Source organism: Electrona antarctica (assembly GCF_951216825.1).
Source record: "Electrona antarctica genome assembly, contig: scaffold_49, whole genome shotgun sequence".
Taxonomy (NCBI): domain Eukaryota; kingdom Metazoa; phylum Chordata; class Actinopteri; order Myctophiformes; family Myctophidae; genus Electrona; species Electrona antarctica.
In genome coordinates this window covers 290,203-310,907 of record NW_027638103.1, presented here as the reverse complement: position 1 = coordinate 310,907, position 20,705 = coordinate 290,203, and the positions used below count along the sequence as shown (strand labels likewise).

Here is a 20,705-nt window from a genome sequence, read left to right as displayed (position 1 = left end):
ATGGGAGTCAACGCTAGTGTCGCCACTCTCTTACTAGATTACTCTATTACTAGATCTACTCTATTACTAGATCTACTCTATTACTAGATTACTCTATTACTAGATCTACTCTATTACTAGATCTACTCTATTACTAGATTACTCTATTACTAGATTACTCTATTACTAGATCTACTCTCTTACTAGATTACTCTATTACTAGATTACTCTATTACTAGATTACTCTATTACTAGATCTACTCTATTACTAGATCTACTCTATTACTAGATCTACTCTATTACTAGATTACTCTATTACTAGATTACTCTATTACTAGATCTACTCTCTTACTAGATTACTCTATTACTAGATTACTCTATTACTAGATTACTCTATTACTAGATCTACTCTCTTACTAGATTACTCTCTTACTAGATCTACTCTATTACTAGATCTACTCTATTACTAGATTACTCTATTACTAGATCTACTCTTTTACTAGATCTACTCTATTACTAGATTACTCTATTACTAGATCTACTCTCTTACTAGATTACTCTATTACTAGATTACTCTATTACTAGATCTACTCTCTTACTAGATTACTCTCTTACTAGATTACTCTATTACTAGATCTACTCTATTACTAGATCTACTCTATTACTAGATTACTCTATTACTAGATTACTCTATTACTAGATCTACTCTCTTACTAGATTACTCTATTACTAGATTACTCTATTACTAGATCTACTCTATTACTAGATCTACTCTCTTACTAGATTACTCTATTACTAGATCTACTCTCTTACTAGATTACTCTCTTACTAGATTACTCTATTACTAGATCTACTCTATTACTAGATCTACTCTATTACTAGATTACTCTATTACTAGATCTACTCTCTTACTAGATTACTCTATTACTAGATCTACTCTCTTACTAGATTACTCTATTACTAGATCTACTCTCTTACTAGATTACTCTATTACTAGATCTACTCTCTTACTAGATCTACTCTATTACTAGATCTACTCTCTTACTAGATCTACTCTATTACTAGATCTACTCTCTTACTAGATTACTCTATTACTAGATCTACTCTCTTACTAGATTACTCTATTACTAGATCTACTCTCTTACTAGATCTACTCTATTACTAGATCTACTCTATTACTAGATTACTCTATTACTAGATCTACTCTATTACTAGATTACTCTATTACTAGATCTACTCTCTTACTAGATTACTCTATTACTAGATCTACTCTCTTACTAGATTACTCTATTACTAGATCTACTCTCTTACTAGATTACTCTATTACTAGATCTACTCTCTTACTAGATTACTCTATTACTAGATTACTCTATTACTAGATTACTCTATTACTAGATCTACTCTCTTACTAGATCTACTCTCTTACTAGATTACTCTGCCATTTTGGAAAGAACTTGTCCCTTCCCTACTTCCTTCACAGGTGTTACCGATGATTCTAATGAAGGCTCTGTTCCATTCTGGTCAAACAGAGTCAGTGTTAATGATCCTAATGAAGGCTCTGTTCCATTCTGGTCAAACAGAGTCAGTGTTAATGATACTAATGAAGGCTCTGTTCCATTCTGGTCAAACAGAGTCAGTGTTAATGATACTAATGAAGGCTCTGTTCCATTCTGGTCAGAACAGAGTCAGTGTTAATGATCCTAATGAAGGCTCTGTTCCATTCTGGTCAGAACAGAGTCAGTGTTAATGATACTAATGAAGGCTCTGTTCCATTCTGGTCAAACAGAGTCAGTGTTAATGATCCTAATGAAGGCTCTGTTCCATTCTGGTCAGAACAGAGTCAGTGTTAATGATACTAATGAAGGCTCTGTTCCATTCTGGTCAGAAAAGAGTCAGTGTTAATGATCCTAATGAAGGCTCTGTTCCATTCTGGTCAAACAGAGTCAGTGTTAATGATACTAATGAAGGCTCTGTTCCATTCTGGTCAAACAGAGTCAGTGTTAATGATTCTAATGAAGGCTCTGTTCCATTCTGGTCAAACAGAGTCAGTGTTAATGATACTAATGAAGGCTCTGTTCCATTCTGGTCAGAACAGAGTCAGTGTTAATGATACTAATGAAGGCTCTGTTCCATTCTGGTCAAACAGAGTCAGTGTTAATGATCCTAATGAAGGCTCTGTTCCATTCTGGTCAAACAGAGTCAGTGTTAATGATACTAATGAAGGCTCTGTTCCATTCTGGTCAAACAGAGTCAGTGTTAATGATACTAATGAAGGCTCTGTTCCATTCTGGTCAAACAGAGTCAGTGTTAATGATACTAATGAAGGCTCTGTTCCATTCTGGTCAAACAGAGTCAGTGTTAATGATACTAATGAAGGCTCTGTTCCATTCTGGTCAGAACAGAGTCAGTGTTAATGATCCTAATGAAGGCTCTGTTCCATTCTGGTCAAACAGAGTCAGTGTTAATGATCCTAATGAAGGCTCTGTTCCATTCTGGTCAGAACAGAGTCAGTGTTAATGATACTAATGAAGGCTCTGTTCCATTCTGGTCAGAAAAGAGTCAGTGTTAATGATCCTAATGAAGGCTCTGTTCCATTCTGGTCAAACAGAGTCAGTGTTAATGATACTAATGAAGGCTCTGTTCCATTCTGGTCAAACAGAGTCAGTGTTAATGATACTAATGAAGGCTCTGTTCCATTCTGGTCAAACAGAGTCAGTGTTAATGATACTAATGAAGGCTCTGTTCCATTCTGGTCAGAACAGAGTCAGTGTTAATGATACTAATGAAGGCTCTGTTCCATTCTGGTCAGAACAGAGTCAGTGATAATGATACTAATGAAGGCTCTGTTCCATTCTGGTCAGAACAGAGTCAGTGATAATGATACTAATGAAGGCTCTGTTCCATTCTGGTCAGAACAGAGTCAGTGTTAATGATTCTAATGAAGGCTCTGTTCCATTCTGGTCAAACAGAGTCAGTGTTAATGATACTAATGAAGGCTCTGTTCCATTCTGGTCAAACAGAGTCAGTGTTAATGATACTAATGAAGGCTCTGTTCCATTCTGGTCAGAACAGAGTCAGTGATAATGATACTAATGAAGGCTCTGTTCCATTCTGGTCAGAACAGAGTCAGTGTTAATGATACTAATGAAGGCTCTGTTCCATTCTGGTCAAACAGAGTCAGTGTTAATGATACGAATGAAGGCTCTGTTCCATTCTGGTCAAACAGTCAGTGTTAATGATACTAATGAAGGCTCTGTTCCATTCTGGTCAGAACAGAGTCAGTGTTAATGATACTAATGAAGGCTCTGTTCCATTCTGGTCAGAACAGAGTCAGTGTTAATGATACTAATGAAGGCTCTGTTCCATTCTGGTCAAACAGAGTCAGTGTTAATGATACTAATGAAGGCTCTGTTCCATTCTGGTCAAACAGAGTCAGTGTTAATGATACTAATGAAGGCTCTGTTCCATTCTGGTCAGAACAGAGTCAGTGATAATGATACTAATGAAGGCTCTGTTCCATTCTGGTCAGAACAGAGTCAGTGTTAATGATACTAATGAAGGCTCTGTTCCATTCTGGTCAAACAGAGTCAGTGTTAATGATACTAATGAAGGCTCTGTTCCATTCTGGTCAAACAGAGTCAGTGTTAATGGTACTAATGAAGGCTCTGTTCCATTCTGGTCAGAACAGAGTCAGTGTTAATGATACTAATGAAGGCTCTGTTCCATTCTGGTCAGAACAGAGTCAGTGTTAATGATACTAATGAAGGCTCTGTTCCATTCTGGTCAGAACAGAGTCAGTGTTAATGATACTAATGAAGGCTCTGTTCCATTCTGGTCAGAACAGAGTCAGTGTTAATGATACTAATGAAGGCTCTGTTCCATTCTGGTCAAACAGAGTCAGTGTTAATGATACTAATGAAGGCTCTGTTCCATTCTGGTCAAACAGAGTCAGTGTTAATGATACTAATGAAGGCTCTGTTCCATTCTGGTCAGAACAGAGTCAGTGTTAATGATACTAATGAAGGCTCTGTTCCATTCTGGTCAGAACAGAGTCAGTGTTAATGATACTAATGAAGGCTCTGTTCCATTCTGGTCAGAACAGAGTCAGTGTTAATGATACTAATGAAGGCTCTGTTCCATTCTGGTCAGAACAGAGTCAGTGTTAATGATACTAATGAAGGCTCTGTTCCATTCTGGTCAGAACAGAGTCAGTGTTAATGATACTAATGAAGGCTCTGTTCCATTCTGGTCAAACAGAGTCAGTGTTAATGATTCTAATGAAGGCTCTGTTCCATTCTGGTCAAACAGAGTCAGTGTTAATGATGCTAATGAAGGCTCTGTTCCATTCTGGTCAAACAGAGTCAGTGTTAATGATGCTAATGAAGGCTCTGTTCCATTCTGGTCAAACAGAGTCAGTGTTAATGATGCTAATGAAGGCTCTGTTCCATTCTGGTCAAACAGAGTCAGTGTTAATGATGCTAATGAAGGCTCTGTTCCATTCTGGTCAAACAGAGTCAGTGTTAATGATACTAATGAAGGCTCTGTTCCATTCTGGTCAAACAGAGTCAGTGTTAATGATACTAATGAAGGCTCTGTTCCATTCTGGTCAAACAGAGTCAGTGTTAATGATACTAATGAAGGCTCTGTTCCATTCTGGTCAAACAGAGTCAGTGTTAATGATACTAATGAAGGCTCTGTTCCATTCTGGTCAAACAGAGTCAGTGTTAATGATACTAATGAAGGCTCTGTTCCATTCTGGTCAAACAGAGTCAGTGTTAATGATACTAATGAAGGCTCTGTTCCATTCTGGTCAAACAGAGTCAGTGTTAATGATACTAATGAAGGCTCTGTTCCATTCTGGTCAGAACAGAGTCAGTGTTAATGATACTAATGAAGGCTCTGTTCCATTCTGGTCAGAACAGAGTCAGTGATAATGATACTAATGAAGGCTCTGTTCCATTCTGGTCAGAACAGAGTCAGTGTTAATGATACTAATGAAGGCTCTGTTCCATTCTGGTCAGAACAGAGTCAGTGATAATGATACTAATGAAGGCTCCTCCATTCTGGTCAAACAGTCAGTGTTAATGATTCTAATGAAGGCTCTGTTCCATTCTGGTCAAACAGAGTCAGTGTTAATGATACTAATGAAGGCTCTGTTCCATTCTGGTCAAACAGAGTCAGTGTTAATGATACTAATGAAGGCTCTGTTCCATTCTGGTCAAACAGAGTCAGTGTTAATGATACTAATGAAGGCTCTGTTCCATTCTGGTCAAACAGAGTCAGTGTTAATGATACTAATGAAGGCTCTGTTCCATTCTGGTCAGAACAGAGTCAGTGTTAATGATACTAATGAAGGCTCTGTTCCATTCTGGTCAGAACAGAGTCAGTGTTAATGATACTAATGAAGGCTCTGTTCCATTCTGGTCAAACAGAGTCAGTGTTAATGATACTAATGAAGGCTCTGTTCCATTCTGGTCAAACAGAGTCAGTGTTAATGATACTAATGAAGGCTCTGTTCCATTCTGGTCAGAACAGAGTCAGTGTTAATGATACTAATGAAGGCTCTGTTCCATTCTGGTCAGAACAGAGTCAGTGTTAATGATACTAATGAAGGCTCTGTTCCATTCTGGTCAGAACAGAGTCAGTGTTAATGATACTAATGAAGGCTCTGTTCCATTCTGGTCAGAACAGAGTCAGTGTTAATGATACTAATGAAGGCTCTGTTCCATTCTGGTCAGAACAGAGTCAGTGTTAATGATACTAATGAAGGCTCTGTTCCATTCTGGTCAAACAGAGTCAGTGTTAATGATTCTAATGAAGGCTCTGTTCCATTCTGGTCAAACAGAGTCAGTGTTAATGATGCTAATGAAGGCTCTGTTCCATTCTGGTCAAACAGAGTCAGTGTTAATGATGCTAATGAAGGCTCTGTTCCATTCTGGTCAAACAGAGTCAGTGTTAATGATGCTAATGAAGGCTCTGTTCCATTCTGGTCAAACAGAGTCAGTGTTAATGATGCTAATGAAGGCTCTGTTCCATTCTGGTCAAACAGAGTCAGTGTTAATGATACTAATGAAGGCTCTGTTCCATTCTGGTCAAACAGAGTCAGTGTTAATGATACTAATGAAGGCTCTGTTCCATTCTGGTCAAACAGAGTCAGTGTTAATGATACTAATGAAGGCTCTGTTCCATTCTGGTCAAACAGAGTCAGTGTTAATGATACTAATGAAGGCTCTGTTCCATTCTGGTCAAACAGAGTCAGTGTTAATGATACTAATGAAGGCTCTGTTCCATTCTGGTCAAACAGAGTCAGTGTTAATGATACTAATGAAGGCTCTGTTCCATTCTGGTCAAACAGAGTCAGTGTTAATGATACTAATGAAGGCTCTGTTCCATTCTGGTCAGAACAGAGTCAGTGTTAATGATACTAATGAAGGCTCTGTTCCATTCTGGTCAGAACAGAGTCAGTGATAATGATACTAATGAAGGCTCTGTTCCATTCTGGTCAGAACAGAGTCAGTGTTAATGATACTAATGAAGGCTCTGTTCCATTCTGGTCAGAACAGAGTCAGTGATAATGATACTAATGAAGGCTCCTCCATTCTGGTCAAACAGTCAGTGTTAATGATTCTAATGAAGGCTCTGTTCCATTCTGGTCAAACAGAGTCAGTGTTAATGATACTAATGAAGGCTCTGTTCCATTCTGGTCAAACAGAGTCAGTGTTAATGATACTAATGAAGGCTCTGTTCCATTCTGGTCAAACAGAGTCAGTGTTAATGATACTAATGAAGGCTCTGTTCCATTCTGGTCAAACAGAGTCAGTGTTAATGATACTAATGAAGGCTCTGTTCCATTCTGGTCAGAACAGAGTCAGTGTTAATGATACTAATGAAGGCTCTGTTCCATTCTGGTCAGAACAGAGTCAGTGTTAATGATACTAATGAAGGCTCTGTTCCATTCTGGTCAGAACAGAGTCAGTGTTAATGATACTAATGCAGGCTCTGTTCCATTCTGGTCAGAACAGAGTCAGTGTTAATGATACTAATGAAGGCTCTGTTCCATTCTGGTCAGAACAGAGTCAGTGTTAATGATACTAATGAAGGCTCTGTTCCATTCTGGTCAAACAGAGTCAGTGTTAATGATACTAATGAAGGCTCTGTTCCATTCTGGTCAAACAGAGTCAGTGTTAATGATTCTAATGAAGGCTCTGTTCCATTCTGGTCAAACAGAGTCAGTGTTAATGATGCTAATGAAGGCTCTGTTCCATTCTGGTCAAACAGAGTCAGTGTTAATGATTCTAATGAAGGCTCTGTTCCATTCTGGTCAGAACAGAGTCAGTGTTGATGATACTAATGAAGGCTCTGTTCCATTCTGGTCAGAACAGAGTCAGTGTTAATGATACTAATGAAGGCTCTGTTCCATTCTGGTCAAACAGAGTCAGTTTTAATGATACTAATGAAGGCTCTGTTCCATTCTGGTCAAACAGAGTCAGTGTTAATGATTCTAATGAAGGCTCTGTTCCATTCTGGTCAAACAGAGTCAGTGTTAATGATGCTAATGAAGGCTCTGTTCCATTCTGGTCAAACAGAGTCAGTGTTAATGATGCTAATGAAGGCTCTGTTCCATTCTGGTCAAACAGAGTCAGTGTTAATGATGCTAATGAAGGCTCTGTTCCATTCTGGTCAAACAGAGTCAGTGTTAATGATACTAATGAAGGCTCTGTTCCATTCTGGTCAAACAGAGTCAGTGTTAATGATACTAATGAAGGCTCTGTTCCATTCTGGTCAAACAGAGTCAGTGTTAATGATACTAATGAAGGCTCTGTTCCATTCTGGTCAAACAGAGTCAGTGTTAATGATACTAATGAAGGCTCTGTTCCATTCTGGTCAAACAGAGTCAGTGTTAATGATACTAATGAAGGCTCTGTTCCATTCTGGTCAAACAGAGTCAGTGTTAATGATACTAATGAAGGCTCTGTTCCATTCTGGTCAGAACAGAGTCAGTGTTAATGATACTAATGAAGGCTCTGTTCCATTCTGGTCAGAACAGAGTCAGTGTTAATGATACTAATGAAGGCTCTGTTCCATTCTGGTCAGAACAGAGTCAGTGTTAATGATACTAATGAAGGCTCTGTTCCATTCTGGTCAAACAGAGTCAGTGTTAATGATTCTAATGAAGGCTCTGTTCCATTCTGGTCAAACAGAGTCAGTGTTAATGATACTAATGAAGGCTCTGTTCCATTCTGGTCAAACAGAGTCAGTGTTAATGATACTAATGAAGGCTCTGTTCCATTCTGGTCAAACAGAGTCAGTGTTAATGATACTAATGAAGGCTCTGTTCCATTCTGGTCAAACAGAGTCAGTGTTAATGATACTAATGAAGGCTCTGTTCCATTCTGGTCAGAACAGAGTCAGTGTTAATGATACTAATGAAGGCTCTGTTCCATTCTGGTCAGAACAGAGTCAGTGTTAATGATACTAATGAAGGCTCTGTTCCATTCTGGTCAGAACAGAGTCAGTGTTAATGATACTAATGAAGGCTCTGTTCCATTCTGGTCAAACAGAGTCAGTGTTAATGATTCTAATGAAGGCTCTGTTCCATTCTGGTCAAACAGAGTCAGTGTTAATGATACTAATGAAGGCTCTGTTCCATTCTGGTCAAACAGAGTCAGTGTTAATGATACTAATGAAGGCTCTGTTCCATTCTGGTCAAACAGAGTCAGTGTTAATGATACTAATGAAGGCTCTGTTCCATTCTGGTCAAACAGAGTCAGTGTTAATGATACTAATGAAGGCTCTGTTCCATTCTGGTCAAACAGAGTCAGTGTTAATGATACTAATGAAGGCTCTGTTGCATTCTGGTCAAACAGAGTCAGTGTTAATGATACTAATGAAGGCTCTGTTCCATTCTGGTCAAACAGAGTCAGTGTTAATGATACTAATGAAGGCTCTGTTCCATTCTGGTCAGAACAGAGTCAGTGTTAATGATACGAATGAAGGCTCTGTTCCATTCTGGTCAGAACAGAGTCAGTGTTAATGATACTAATGAAGGCTCTGTTCCATTCTGGTCAAACAGAGTCAGTGTTAATGATTCTAATGAAGGCTCTGTTCCATTCTGGTCAGAACAGAGTCAGTGGCCGCAGTTACATGCAGGCTGATCATTCCGAATAAATACTTCCGAATAAAATACTTCGGAAGTAATTTTTTTTGCTGCGATTTACATTGGAAATGGTCATTCCGAATGATTGTTTACATGGAGATGTGATCTTTTTCCCCACCCGCTGCGGCTCCCCTTCTCCGCTGGGAAGGTGATCATCTCGTTTTTATTTGTAGGCCTACTTTATTTTCTACAGCACGGCCAGGGCACGCAACACACTGATTATTATTGTATCAAGGGTCGCTCGTTATTTTTGAGAGAGAGAGGGAGAGAGAGAGAGATAATACTAGATTGATTGCAGCTGCTCATTAACTGCAAAGCCGTTATGTTTCATGACGTTTTGGTTGCAACTTGGAATAGGCAAGTTATAGCCTGTAAAAGGACATTATAGCGATAGTAGCGTATTATTGATTGTGTGTGTGTGTGTGTGTGTGTGTGTGTGTGTGTGTGTGTGTGTGTGTGTGTGTGTGTGTGTGTGTGTGTGTGTGTGTGTGTGTGTGTGTGTGTGTGTGTGTGTGTGTGTGTGTGTGTGTGTGTGTGTGTGTGTGTGTGTGTGTGTGTGTGTGAGAGAGATTACTGAACAGCGGACTGAGTAGCATTAAGCAATCCAGATACATAGGCTGGCTATATAACCTATATCAAACATGTTTGAAAATGATCAGTGATCATCAACTCGGGACGGTTGGATCTTTGAACACTCATATATCAGGGGGATCATCATCACTGCTGCTGCTCCACGTTTTTTTTTGTGGATTTCGGATCTGCAAAATGCACGAAATAACGCGCTCTATGTGCAAACTCCTCGGCGCGCCTTGTATATGAGCGCCTTGGAGTTGGAGCGCCTTGGAAATGAGCATGCTCAGAAAGACCAGAATGAATTTACATCCGAAGCAGTGTATACATGAGTCCAATTTTCTTTCAATCGCATTGAACATCGGAATAATCCGACCAGTGACATCGGAATGGTTTTTAAATCGCATCGAGCATTTTCATTCGGATTTAAGTTTTTGTATGTGTTTACATGACAACGTTTAATAGGATTGAACTTCTATTCGGAATTAAGAGGGGTTGAAAGACCTCATGTAAACGTGGCCAGTGTTAATGATACTAATGAAGGCTCTGTTCCATTCTGGTCAAACAGAGTCAGTGTTAATGATACGAATGAAGGCGCTGTTCCATTCTGGTCAAACAGAGTCAGTGTTAATGATACTAATGAAGGCTCTGTTCCATTCTGGTCAAACAGAGTCAGTGGCCGCAGTTACATGCAGGCTGATCATTCCGAATAAATACTTCTGAATAAAATACTTCGGAAGTAAAACATTTTGCTGCGAGTTTACATGGGAAATGGTCATTCCGAATGATTGTTTACATGGAGATGTGATCTTTTTCCCCACCCGCTGCGGCTCCCCTTCTACGCTGGGAAGGTGATCATCTCGTTTTTATTTGTACTTTATTATCTACAGCACGGCCAGGGCACGCAACACACTGATTACTGAGAGAGAGAGAGAGAGAGAGAGAGAGAGAGAGAGATTGAACACACACACACGGTTGCAACCACACACACGGAGCAGTAAACAGGGGGGGACATCGCATTTATCAAATTTTCGCTGTGCGCCTCACAAGGCTATTGGGTTTATTTGTGATTCGTCTTTGCACAATGCACGTACATTGTGTAAGTAAGTGCTGATCTACAGGCTGACAATGTGTTCCATCTGTGGTCTTGTACATCGCATAAAGCATATTATGCATAGCATATATATCTGCACGATACACCATCGCCGCATCATTATGGCATAATATATTCCGGGCAAAGTAGGCTACCTACGGTTGGATCTTTGAACACTCACAGATCAGGGGAATCATCATCACTGCTGCTGCTCCACGTTTTTTCTGTGTGGATTTCGGATCTGCAAAATGCACGAAATAACGCGCTCTATGTGCAAACTCCGATCGGCGCGCCTTGGATATGAGCGCCTTGGATATGAGCGCCTTGGAAATGAGCATGCTCAGAAAGACCAGAATGAACTTACATCCGAAGCAGTGTATACATGAGTCCAATTTTCTTTCAATCGCATTGAACGTCGGAATAATCCGGCCAGTGACATTGGAATGGTTTTTAAATCGCATCGAGCATTTTCATTCGGATTTAAGTTTTTGTAGGTGTTTACATGACAACGTTTAATAGGATTTAACTTCTATTCGGATTTACGAGGGGTTGAAAGACCTCATGTAAACGTGGCCAGTGTTAATGATACTAATGAAGGCTCTGTTCCATTCTCTCTCTCTCTCTCTCTGTCTCTGTCTCTGTCTCTGTCTCTGTCTCTCTCTGTCTCTCTATCTCTCTCTCTCTCTCTCTGTGTCTCTCTCTCTCTCTCTCTCTCTCTCTCTCTCTGTGTCTCTGTCTCTTGTCCAGATCCTGCAGTTCGATGACATCCTGTGTAACCTCTCTCTCTCTCTCTCTCTCTCTCTGTCTCTATGTCTCTCTCTCTCTCTGTCTCTGTCTCTCTCTCTCTCTCTCTCTCTCTCTACAATTTACAATTTACAATTTAGGCATTTAGCAGACGCTCTTAATCCAGAGCGACTTACATTAAGCAATAACAAAAAGCATGGCATACATCACATGACATCCTGTGTAACCTCTCTCTCTCTCTCTCTCTCTCTCTCTCCCTCTCTCTCTCTCTGTCTCTATGTCTCTCTCTCTCTCTGTCTCTGTCTCTCTCTCTCTCTCTCTCTCTCTCTCTCTCTCTCTCTCTCTCTCTCTCTCTCTCTCTCTCTCTCTCTCTCTCTCTCTCTCTTCTCTGTGTCTCTGTCTCTTGTCCAGATCCTGCAGTTCGATGACATCTTGTGTAACCTCTCTCTCTCTCTCGCTGTGTCTCTGTGTCTCTGTGTCTCTCGTCCAGATCCTGCAGTTCGATGACATCCTGTGTAATCTCTCTGTCTCTCTCTCTCTCTCTCTCTCTCTCTCTCTCTCTCTCTCTCTCTCTCTCTCTCTCTCTCTCTCTCTCTCTCTCTCTCTCTCTCTCTCTCTCTCTCTCTCTCTCTCTGTGTCTCTCGTCCAGATCCTGCAGTTTGATGACATCCTGTGTAACCCGGGCTACAGGGAACACTTCAGAGTTTACATGGAGAGGGTGGATAAGAGAGCTCTGATCAGCTTCTGGGAGCTGGTGGAGACGCTGAAGACAGCCAATAAGGTAAGAGATGCTGAAAACAGCCAATAAGGTAATACCGCCCTCTGGTGGAGACGCTGGAGACGGCCAATAAGGTAATACCGCCCTCTGGTGGAGACGCTGGAGACGACCAATAACGTAATACCGCCCTCTGGTGGAGACGCTGGAGACGGCCAATAAGGTAATACCGCCCTCTGGTGGTAGACATCTCTATAGAATGTTGGACACACAAACATCTCTAGAGAATGTTGGACACACAGACATCTCTATAGAATGTTGGACACACAGACATCTCTATGGAATGTTGGACACACAGACATCTCTATAGAATGTTGGACACACAGACATCTCTATGGAATGTTGGACACACAGACATCTCTATGGAATGTTGGACACACAGACATCTCTATAGAATGTTGGACACACAGACATCTCTATAGAATGTTGGACACACAGACATCTCTAGAGAATGTTGGACACACAGACATCTCTATAGAATGTTGGACACACAGACATCTCTATAGAATGTTGGACACACAGACATCTCTATAGAATGTTGGACACACGGACATCTCTAGAGAATGTTGGACACACAGACATCTCTAGAGAATGTTGGACACACAGACATCTCTATAGAATGTTGGACACACAGACATCTCTATAGAATGTTGGACACACAAACATCTCTAGAGAATGTTGGACACACAGACATCTCTATAGAATGTTGGACACACAGACATCTCTATAGAATGTTGGACACACAAACATCTCTAGAGAATGTTGGACACACGGACATCTCTACAAAATGTTGGACACACGGACATCTCTACAGAATGTTGGACACACGGACATCTCTACAGAATGTTGGACACACGGACATCTCTAGAGAATGTTGGACACACAGACATCTCTAGAGAATGTTGGACACACAGACATCTCTAGAGAATGTTGGACACACAGACATCTCTATAGAATGTTGGACACACAGACATCTCTAGAGAATGTTGGACACACGGACATCTCTATAGAATGTTGGACACACAAACATCTCTAGAGAATGTTGGACACACAGACATCTCTATAGAATGTTGGACACACAGACATCTCTAGAGAATGTTGGACACAGACATATCTAGAGAATGTTGGACACACAGACATCTCTAGAGAATGTTGGACACACAGACATCTCTAGAGAATGTTGGACACAGACATATCTAGAGAATGTTGGACACACAGACATCTCTAGAGAATGTTGGACACACAGACATCTCTATAGAATGTTGGACACACAGACATCTCTACAGAATGTTGGACACACAGACATCTCTATAGAATGTTGGACACACAGACATCTCTACAGAATGTTGGACACACAGACATCTCTATAGAATGTTGGACACACAGACATCTCTATAGAATGTTGGACACACAGACATCTCTATAGAATGTTGGACACACAGACATCTCTATAGAATGTTGGACACACAGACATCTCTATAGAATGTTGGACACACAGACATCTCTACAGAATCTTGGACACACAGACATCTCTATAGAATGTTGGACACACGGACATCTCTATAGAATGTTGGACACACAAACATCTCTAGAGAATGTTGGACACACAGACATCTCTATGGAATGTTGGACACACAGACATCTCTATGGAATGTTGGACACACAGACATATCTATAGAATGTTGGACACACAGACATCTCTAGAGAATGTTGGACACAGACATCTCTATAGAATGTTGGACACGGACATCTCTAGAGAATGTTGGACACACAGACATATCTATAGAATGTTGGACACACAGACATCTCTAGAGAATGTTGGACACACAGACATCTCTATAGAATGTTGGACACACGGACATCTCTAGAGAATGTTGGACACACAGACATCTCTAGAGAATGTTGGACACACAGACATCTCTATAGAATGTTGGACACACAGACATCTCTATAGAATGTTGGACACACAAACATCTCTAGAGAATGTTGGACACACAGACATCTCTATAGAATGTTGGACACACAGACATCTCTATAGAATGTTGGACACACAGACATCTCTAGAGAATGTTGGACACACGGACATCTCTACAAAATGTTGGACACACGGACATCTCTACAGAATGTTGGACACACGGACATCTCTACAGAATGTTGGACACACAGACATCTCTATAGAATGTTGGACACACAGACATCTCTATAGAATGTTGGACACAGACATATCTATAGAATGTTGGACACACAGACATCTCTATAGAATGTTGGACACACAGACATCTCTAGAGAATGTTGGACACACAGACATCTCTAGAGAATGTTGGACACACAGACATCTCTAGAGAATGTTGGACACACAGACATCTCTACAGAATGTTGGACACACAGACATCTCTAGAGAATGTTGGACACACAGACATCTCTAGAGAATGTTGGACACACAGACATCTCTAGAGAATGTTGGACACACAGACATCTCTACAGAATGTTGGACACACAGACATCTCTAGAGAATGTTGGACACACAGACGTCTCTAGGGAATGTTGGACACACAGACATCTCTATAGAATGTTGGACACACAGACATCTCTATAGAATGTTGGACACACAGACATCTCTATAGAATGTTGGACACACGGACATCTCTATAGAATGTTGGACACACAGACATCTCTATAGAATGTTGGACACACAGACATCTCTATAGAATGTTGGACACACAGACATATCTATAGAATGTTGGACACACAGACATCTCTAGAGAATGTTGGACACAGACATCTCTAGAGAATGTTGGACACACAGACATCTCTAGAGCATGTTGGACACACGGACATCTTTATAGAATGTTGGACACACGGACATCTCTATAGAATGTTGGACACACAGACATCTCTATAGCATGTTGGACACACAGACATCTCTATAGAATGTTGGACACACAGACATCTCTATAGAATGTTGGACACACAGACATCTCTAGAGAATGTTGGACACACAGACATCTCTATGGAATGTTGGACACACAGACATCTCTATGGAATGTTGGACACACAGACATATCTATAGAATGTTGGACACACAGACATCTCTAGAGAATGTTGGACACAGACATCTCTATAGAATGTTGGACACGGACATCTCTAGAGAATGTTGGACACACAGACATATCTATAGAATGTTGGACACACAGACATCTCTAGAGAATGTTGGACACACAGACATCTCTATAGAATGTTGGACACACGGACATCTCTAGAGAATGTTGGACACACAGACATCTCTAGAGAATGTTGGACACACAGACATCTCTATAGAATGTTGGACACACAGACATCTCTATAGAATGTTGGACACACAAACATCTCTAGAGAATGTTGGACACACAGACATCTCTATAGAATGTTGGACACACAGACATCTCTATAGAATGTTGGACACACAGACATCTCTAGAGAATGTTGGACACACGGACATCTCTACAAAATGTTGGACACACGGACATCTCTACAGAATGTTGGACACACGGACATCTCTACAGAATGTTGGACACACAGACATCTCTATAGAATGTTGGACACACAGACATCTCTATAGAATGTTGGACACAGACATATCTATAGAATGTTGGACACACAGACATCTCTATAGAATGTTGGACACACAGACATCTCTAGAGAATGTTGGACACACAGACATCTCTAGAGAATGTTGGACACACAGACATCTCTAGAGAATGTTGGACACACAGACATCTCTACAGAATGTTGGACACACAGACATCTCTAGAGAATGTTGGACACACAGACATCTCTAGAGAATGTTGGACACACAGACATCTCTAGAGAATGTTGGACACACAGACATCTCTACAGAATGTTGGACACACAGACATCTCTAGAGAATGTTGGACACACAGACGTCTCTAGGGAATGTTGGACACACAGACATCTCTATAGAATGTTGGACACACAGACATCTCTATAGAATGTTGGACACACAGACATCTCTATAGAATGTTGGACACACGGACATCTCTATAGAATGTTGGACACACAGACATCTCTATAGAATGTTGGACACACAGACATCTCTATAGAATGTTGGACACACAGACATATCTATAGAATGTTGGACACACAGACATCTCTAGAGAATGTTGGACACAGACATCTCTAGAGAATGTTGGACACACAGACATCTCTAGAGCATGTTGGACACACGGACATCTTTATAGAATGTTGGACACACGGACATCTCTAGAGAATGTTGGACACAGACATCTTTATAGAATGTTGGACACACAGCCATCTCTAGGGTTTACACAGAATGGTCCAACAAAGAGAAACGTATCCAGTGAGTGGCAGTTCTGCGGGCGAGAATTGAAAATGGACCATTATCTGAAACTGAAAATGGACCATTATCCTCTGGTCGAACATCTGGCATCAACGCCTGGCGCTCCACTAATAATAATAATAATAATAAAACTTTATTTGTATAGCACCTTTCATGACATGAAATGCAGCTCAAAGTGCTTTACAGAGCAATGGAGAAAAAAATTAAGAAAAGCAAGGCATAGACATTCAAAAAAACAAGAGCAGTAATGCAATACAGTGAGGACATGAATAACAAAAAATATCAATTAAAAGCAAGGGTGTAGAAGTGAGTCTTGAGCTGCGCTTTAAAAATGTCTACAGAGGCTGCCTGTCGAAGGTACAGTGGGAGTTTGTTCCACGCCCTCGGCCCGTAGAAGCAAAACGCTGCTTCCCTGTATTTTTTAGTTGCCATTTTTTTGGGATTTTTTAGGCAGGCAGTCATGTAGGTAGGAAGGTGCGAGACCATTTAGAGCTTTATAAACAAGTAAAATTATTTTAAAATCAAACCTAAAAACAACCGGGAGCCAGTGCAGTGAAGCTAAAACTGGAGTAATGTTCTCTCATCTTAGTTCTAGTTAAAACTCTGGCTGCTGCATTTTGGACAAGTTGTAATCTGTCAGTTGTTTTCTTAGGCAGTCCAGAAAAACGTGCATTGCAGTAATCAAGCCGAGAAAAAACAAAGGCGTGGATTCGCGTTTTTGCATCGTCCAATGACAAATAGGCTCTGATTCGTGCAATATTTCTAAGGTGAAAAAAAGCAATCTTGGTAACATGATTAATGTATGAATTAAAATTCAATTCAGAATCAATAATGACCCCCAAGTTCTTTACTGTACTGTTACTTTCTACAGTCAGGTTGCCAAGTCTGCTTATTATTGATTCTTTCTGCTCACTAGAACCGATTATGAGAACTTCTGTCTTATCCTCATTTAGCTTGAGAAAGTTCTCACTCATCCAGCATTTGATGCTAGACAGACAGGTCAACAACGGGTCTAAGGCACAGGGATCATCTGGAGCTACAGAAATATATAGTTGGGTATCATCAGCATAGAAATGAAAATTGACTCCGTGATTGGTAATAAGTTCTCCCAACGGCAGTATGTACAGGGAGAATAACAGAGGACCAATAATCGAGCCCTGAGGAATACCAGAACCGATGTCATGTTTGTCTGAGTCAAACTCAGCTAGATTGACAAAATAACTTCTGTTTGATAGGTAAGAGGAAAACCAAGACAGGGCCGTACCAGACAAGCCTATCCAGTGCTCCAGACGCTGTATTAAAATTGAATGATCAATCGTGTCGAATGCAGCCGTTAGATCTAGAAGTAAGAGAACGGATACATTTTTCTTGTCAGCAGACACCCTAAGATCATTAATTACTTTTACAAGTGCTGTTTCTGTGCTGTGGCCTTTCCTAAAGCCAGATTGGAATTTGTTATGCACATTATTGTAGAAACACATCCAATTGATGAAAGATGCATTTTTCTAAAACCTTGTCCAGAAAGGGCAGATTAGAAATGGGTCGATAGTTACCCAACACAGAGGGATCAAGATTGTGTTTCTTGAGTAAGGGCCTAACTACAGCCGTCTTCAGTGAGTCTGGAAAGACGCCTGATTGTAGAGAGCTGTTTACACTTTTTAGGATATCTCCAATCACACTGTCTAAAACCTCTTTGAGAAAGGTGGTGGGAATTGTATCCAATGAACAGGAGGATGAAGTCATCTGTGATATGGTTTTGCGGAGTTCGTCTTCATCAATTGGGCAGAATGACAATAGGGAGAGATCTACCCTGGCACCATTAGCTGCACTAGAGCAATCCTAAAATGTGTGTCCTCACAAGTACAATTGTGTGTGTGTGTGTGTGTGTGCGCGTGTGCGTGCGTGTGCGTGCGTGCGTTACAGAGCGAGGTGCCCACCATCGTGGGGGAGATCTACCAGAAGTTCTTCGTGGAGAGCAGGGAGATCCCCGTGGAGAAGGCTCTGCTGAAGGAGGTCCAGCAGAGTCTGGTTGGAAACCGAGGAACACAGGTCTTCATCAGGCTGCAGGAGCAGGTACAGTAGAGTACAGTAGAGTACAGTAGAAGTACAGTAGAGGAACACAGGTCTTCATCAGGCTGCAAGAACAGGTACAGTAGAGTAGAGTACAGTAGAGGAACACAGGTCTACATCAGGTACAGTAGAGTACAGTAGAGGAACAGGTCTACATCAGGTACAGTAGAGTACAGTAGAGTACAGTATAAGTACAGTAGAGGAACACAGGTCTTAATCAGGCTGCAGGGACAGGTACAGTAGAGTACAGTAGAGTACAGTAGAGTAACATGTCTACATCAGGTACAGTAGAGTACAGTAGAGTAGAGTACAGTAGAGGAACAGGTCTACGTCAGAGTACAGTAGAGTACAGTAGAGGAACAGGTCTACATCAGGTACAGTAGAGTACAGTAGAGTACAGTATAAGTACAGTAGAGGAACACAGGTCTTCATCAGGCTGCAGGGACAGGTACAGTAGAGTACAGTAGAGGAACAGGTCTACATCAGGTACAGTAGAGTACAGTAGAGTACAGTAGAGGAACAGGTCTACATCAGGTACAGTAGAGTACAGTAGAGTACAGTAGAGGAACAGGTCTACATCAGGTACAGTAGAGTACAGTAGAGGAACAGGTCTACATCAGGTACAGTAGAGTACAGTAGAGGAACAGGTCTACATCAGGTAGAGTAGAGTACAGTAGATGAACAGGTCTACATCAGGTAGAGTACAGTAGAGTACAGTATAGGAACAGGTCTACATCAGGTACAGTAGAGTACAGTAGAGTACAGTAGAGGAACAGGTCTACATCAGGTAGAGTACAGTAGAGTACAGTAGAGGAACAGGTCTACATCAGGTACAGTAGAGTACAGTAGAGGAACAGGTCTACATCAGGTACAGTAGAGTACAGTAGAGGAACAGGTCTACATCAGGTAGAGTAGAGTACAGTAGATGAACAGGTCTACATCAGGTAGAGTACAGTAGAGTACAGTATAGGAACAGGTCTACATCAGGTACAGTAGAGTACAGTAGAGTACAGTAGAGGAACAGGTCTACATCAGGTACAGTAGAGTACAGTAGAGTACAGTAGAGGAACAGGTCTACATCAGGTACAGTAGAGTACAGTAGAGTACAGTAGAGGAACAGGTCTACATCAGGTACAGTAGAGTACAGTAGAGGAACAGGTCTACATCAGGTACAGTAGAGTACAGTAGAGGAACAGGTCTACATCAGGTAGAGTAGAGTACAGTAGATGAACAGGTCTACATCAGGTAGAGTACAGTAGAGTACAGTATAGGAACAGGTCTACATCAGGTACAGTAGAGTACAGTAGAGTACAGTAGAGGAACAGGTCTACATCAGGTAGAGTACAGTAGAGTACAGTAGAGGAACAGGTCTACATCAGGTACAGTAGAGTACAGTAGAGGAACAGGTCTACATCAGGTGCAGTAGAGTACAGTAGAGTACAGTAGAGGAACAGGTCTACATCAAGTACAGTAGAGTACAGTAGAGGAACAGGTCTACATCAGGTACAGTAGAGTACAGTAGAGTACAGTAGAGGAACAGGTCTACATCAGGTACAGTAGAGTACAGTAGAGTACAGTAGAGGAACAGGTCTACATCAGGTACAGTAGAGTACAGTAGAGTACAGTAGAGGAACAGGTCTACATCAAGTACAGTAGAGTACAGTAGAGGAACAGGTCTACATCAGGTACAGTAGAGTACAGTAGAGTACAGTAGAGTAACAGGTCTACATCAGGTACAGTAGAGTACAGTAGAGGAGCAGGTCTACATCAGGTACAGTAGAGTACAGTAGAGTACAGTAGAGTACAGTAGAGGAACAGGTCTACATCAGGTACAGTACAGTAGAGTACAGTAGAGTACAGTAGAAGTACAGTAGAGGAACACAGGTCTTCATCAGGCTGCAAGAACAGGTACAGTAGAGTAGAGTACAGTAGAGGAACACAGGTCTACATCAGGTACAGT

General features: G+C 41.0%; 1 protein-coding gene across 3 annotated transcripts in view; it reads left to right on the top strand.

The window, feature by feature from the left end:
- snx25 (sorting nexin 25) overlaps positions 1 to 20,705 on the top strand; it is a 146,928-nt gene that overhangs the window by 31,388 nt on the left and 94,835 nt on the right. For all 3 annotated transcript variants that reach the window (XM_079531283.1, XM_079531282.1, XM_079531281.1), the window contains exons 9-10: positions 12,193 to 12,324; positions 18,599 to 18,748. In XM_079531283.1, coding sequence (XP_079387409.1) covers positions 12,193 to 12,324; positions 18,599 to 18,748 — 282 coding nt within the window. The remainder of the gene's footprint in view (positions 1 to 12,192; positions 12,325 to 18,598; positions 18,749 to 20,705) is intronic.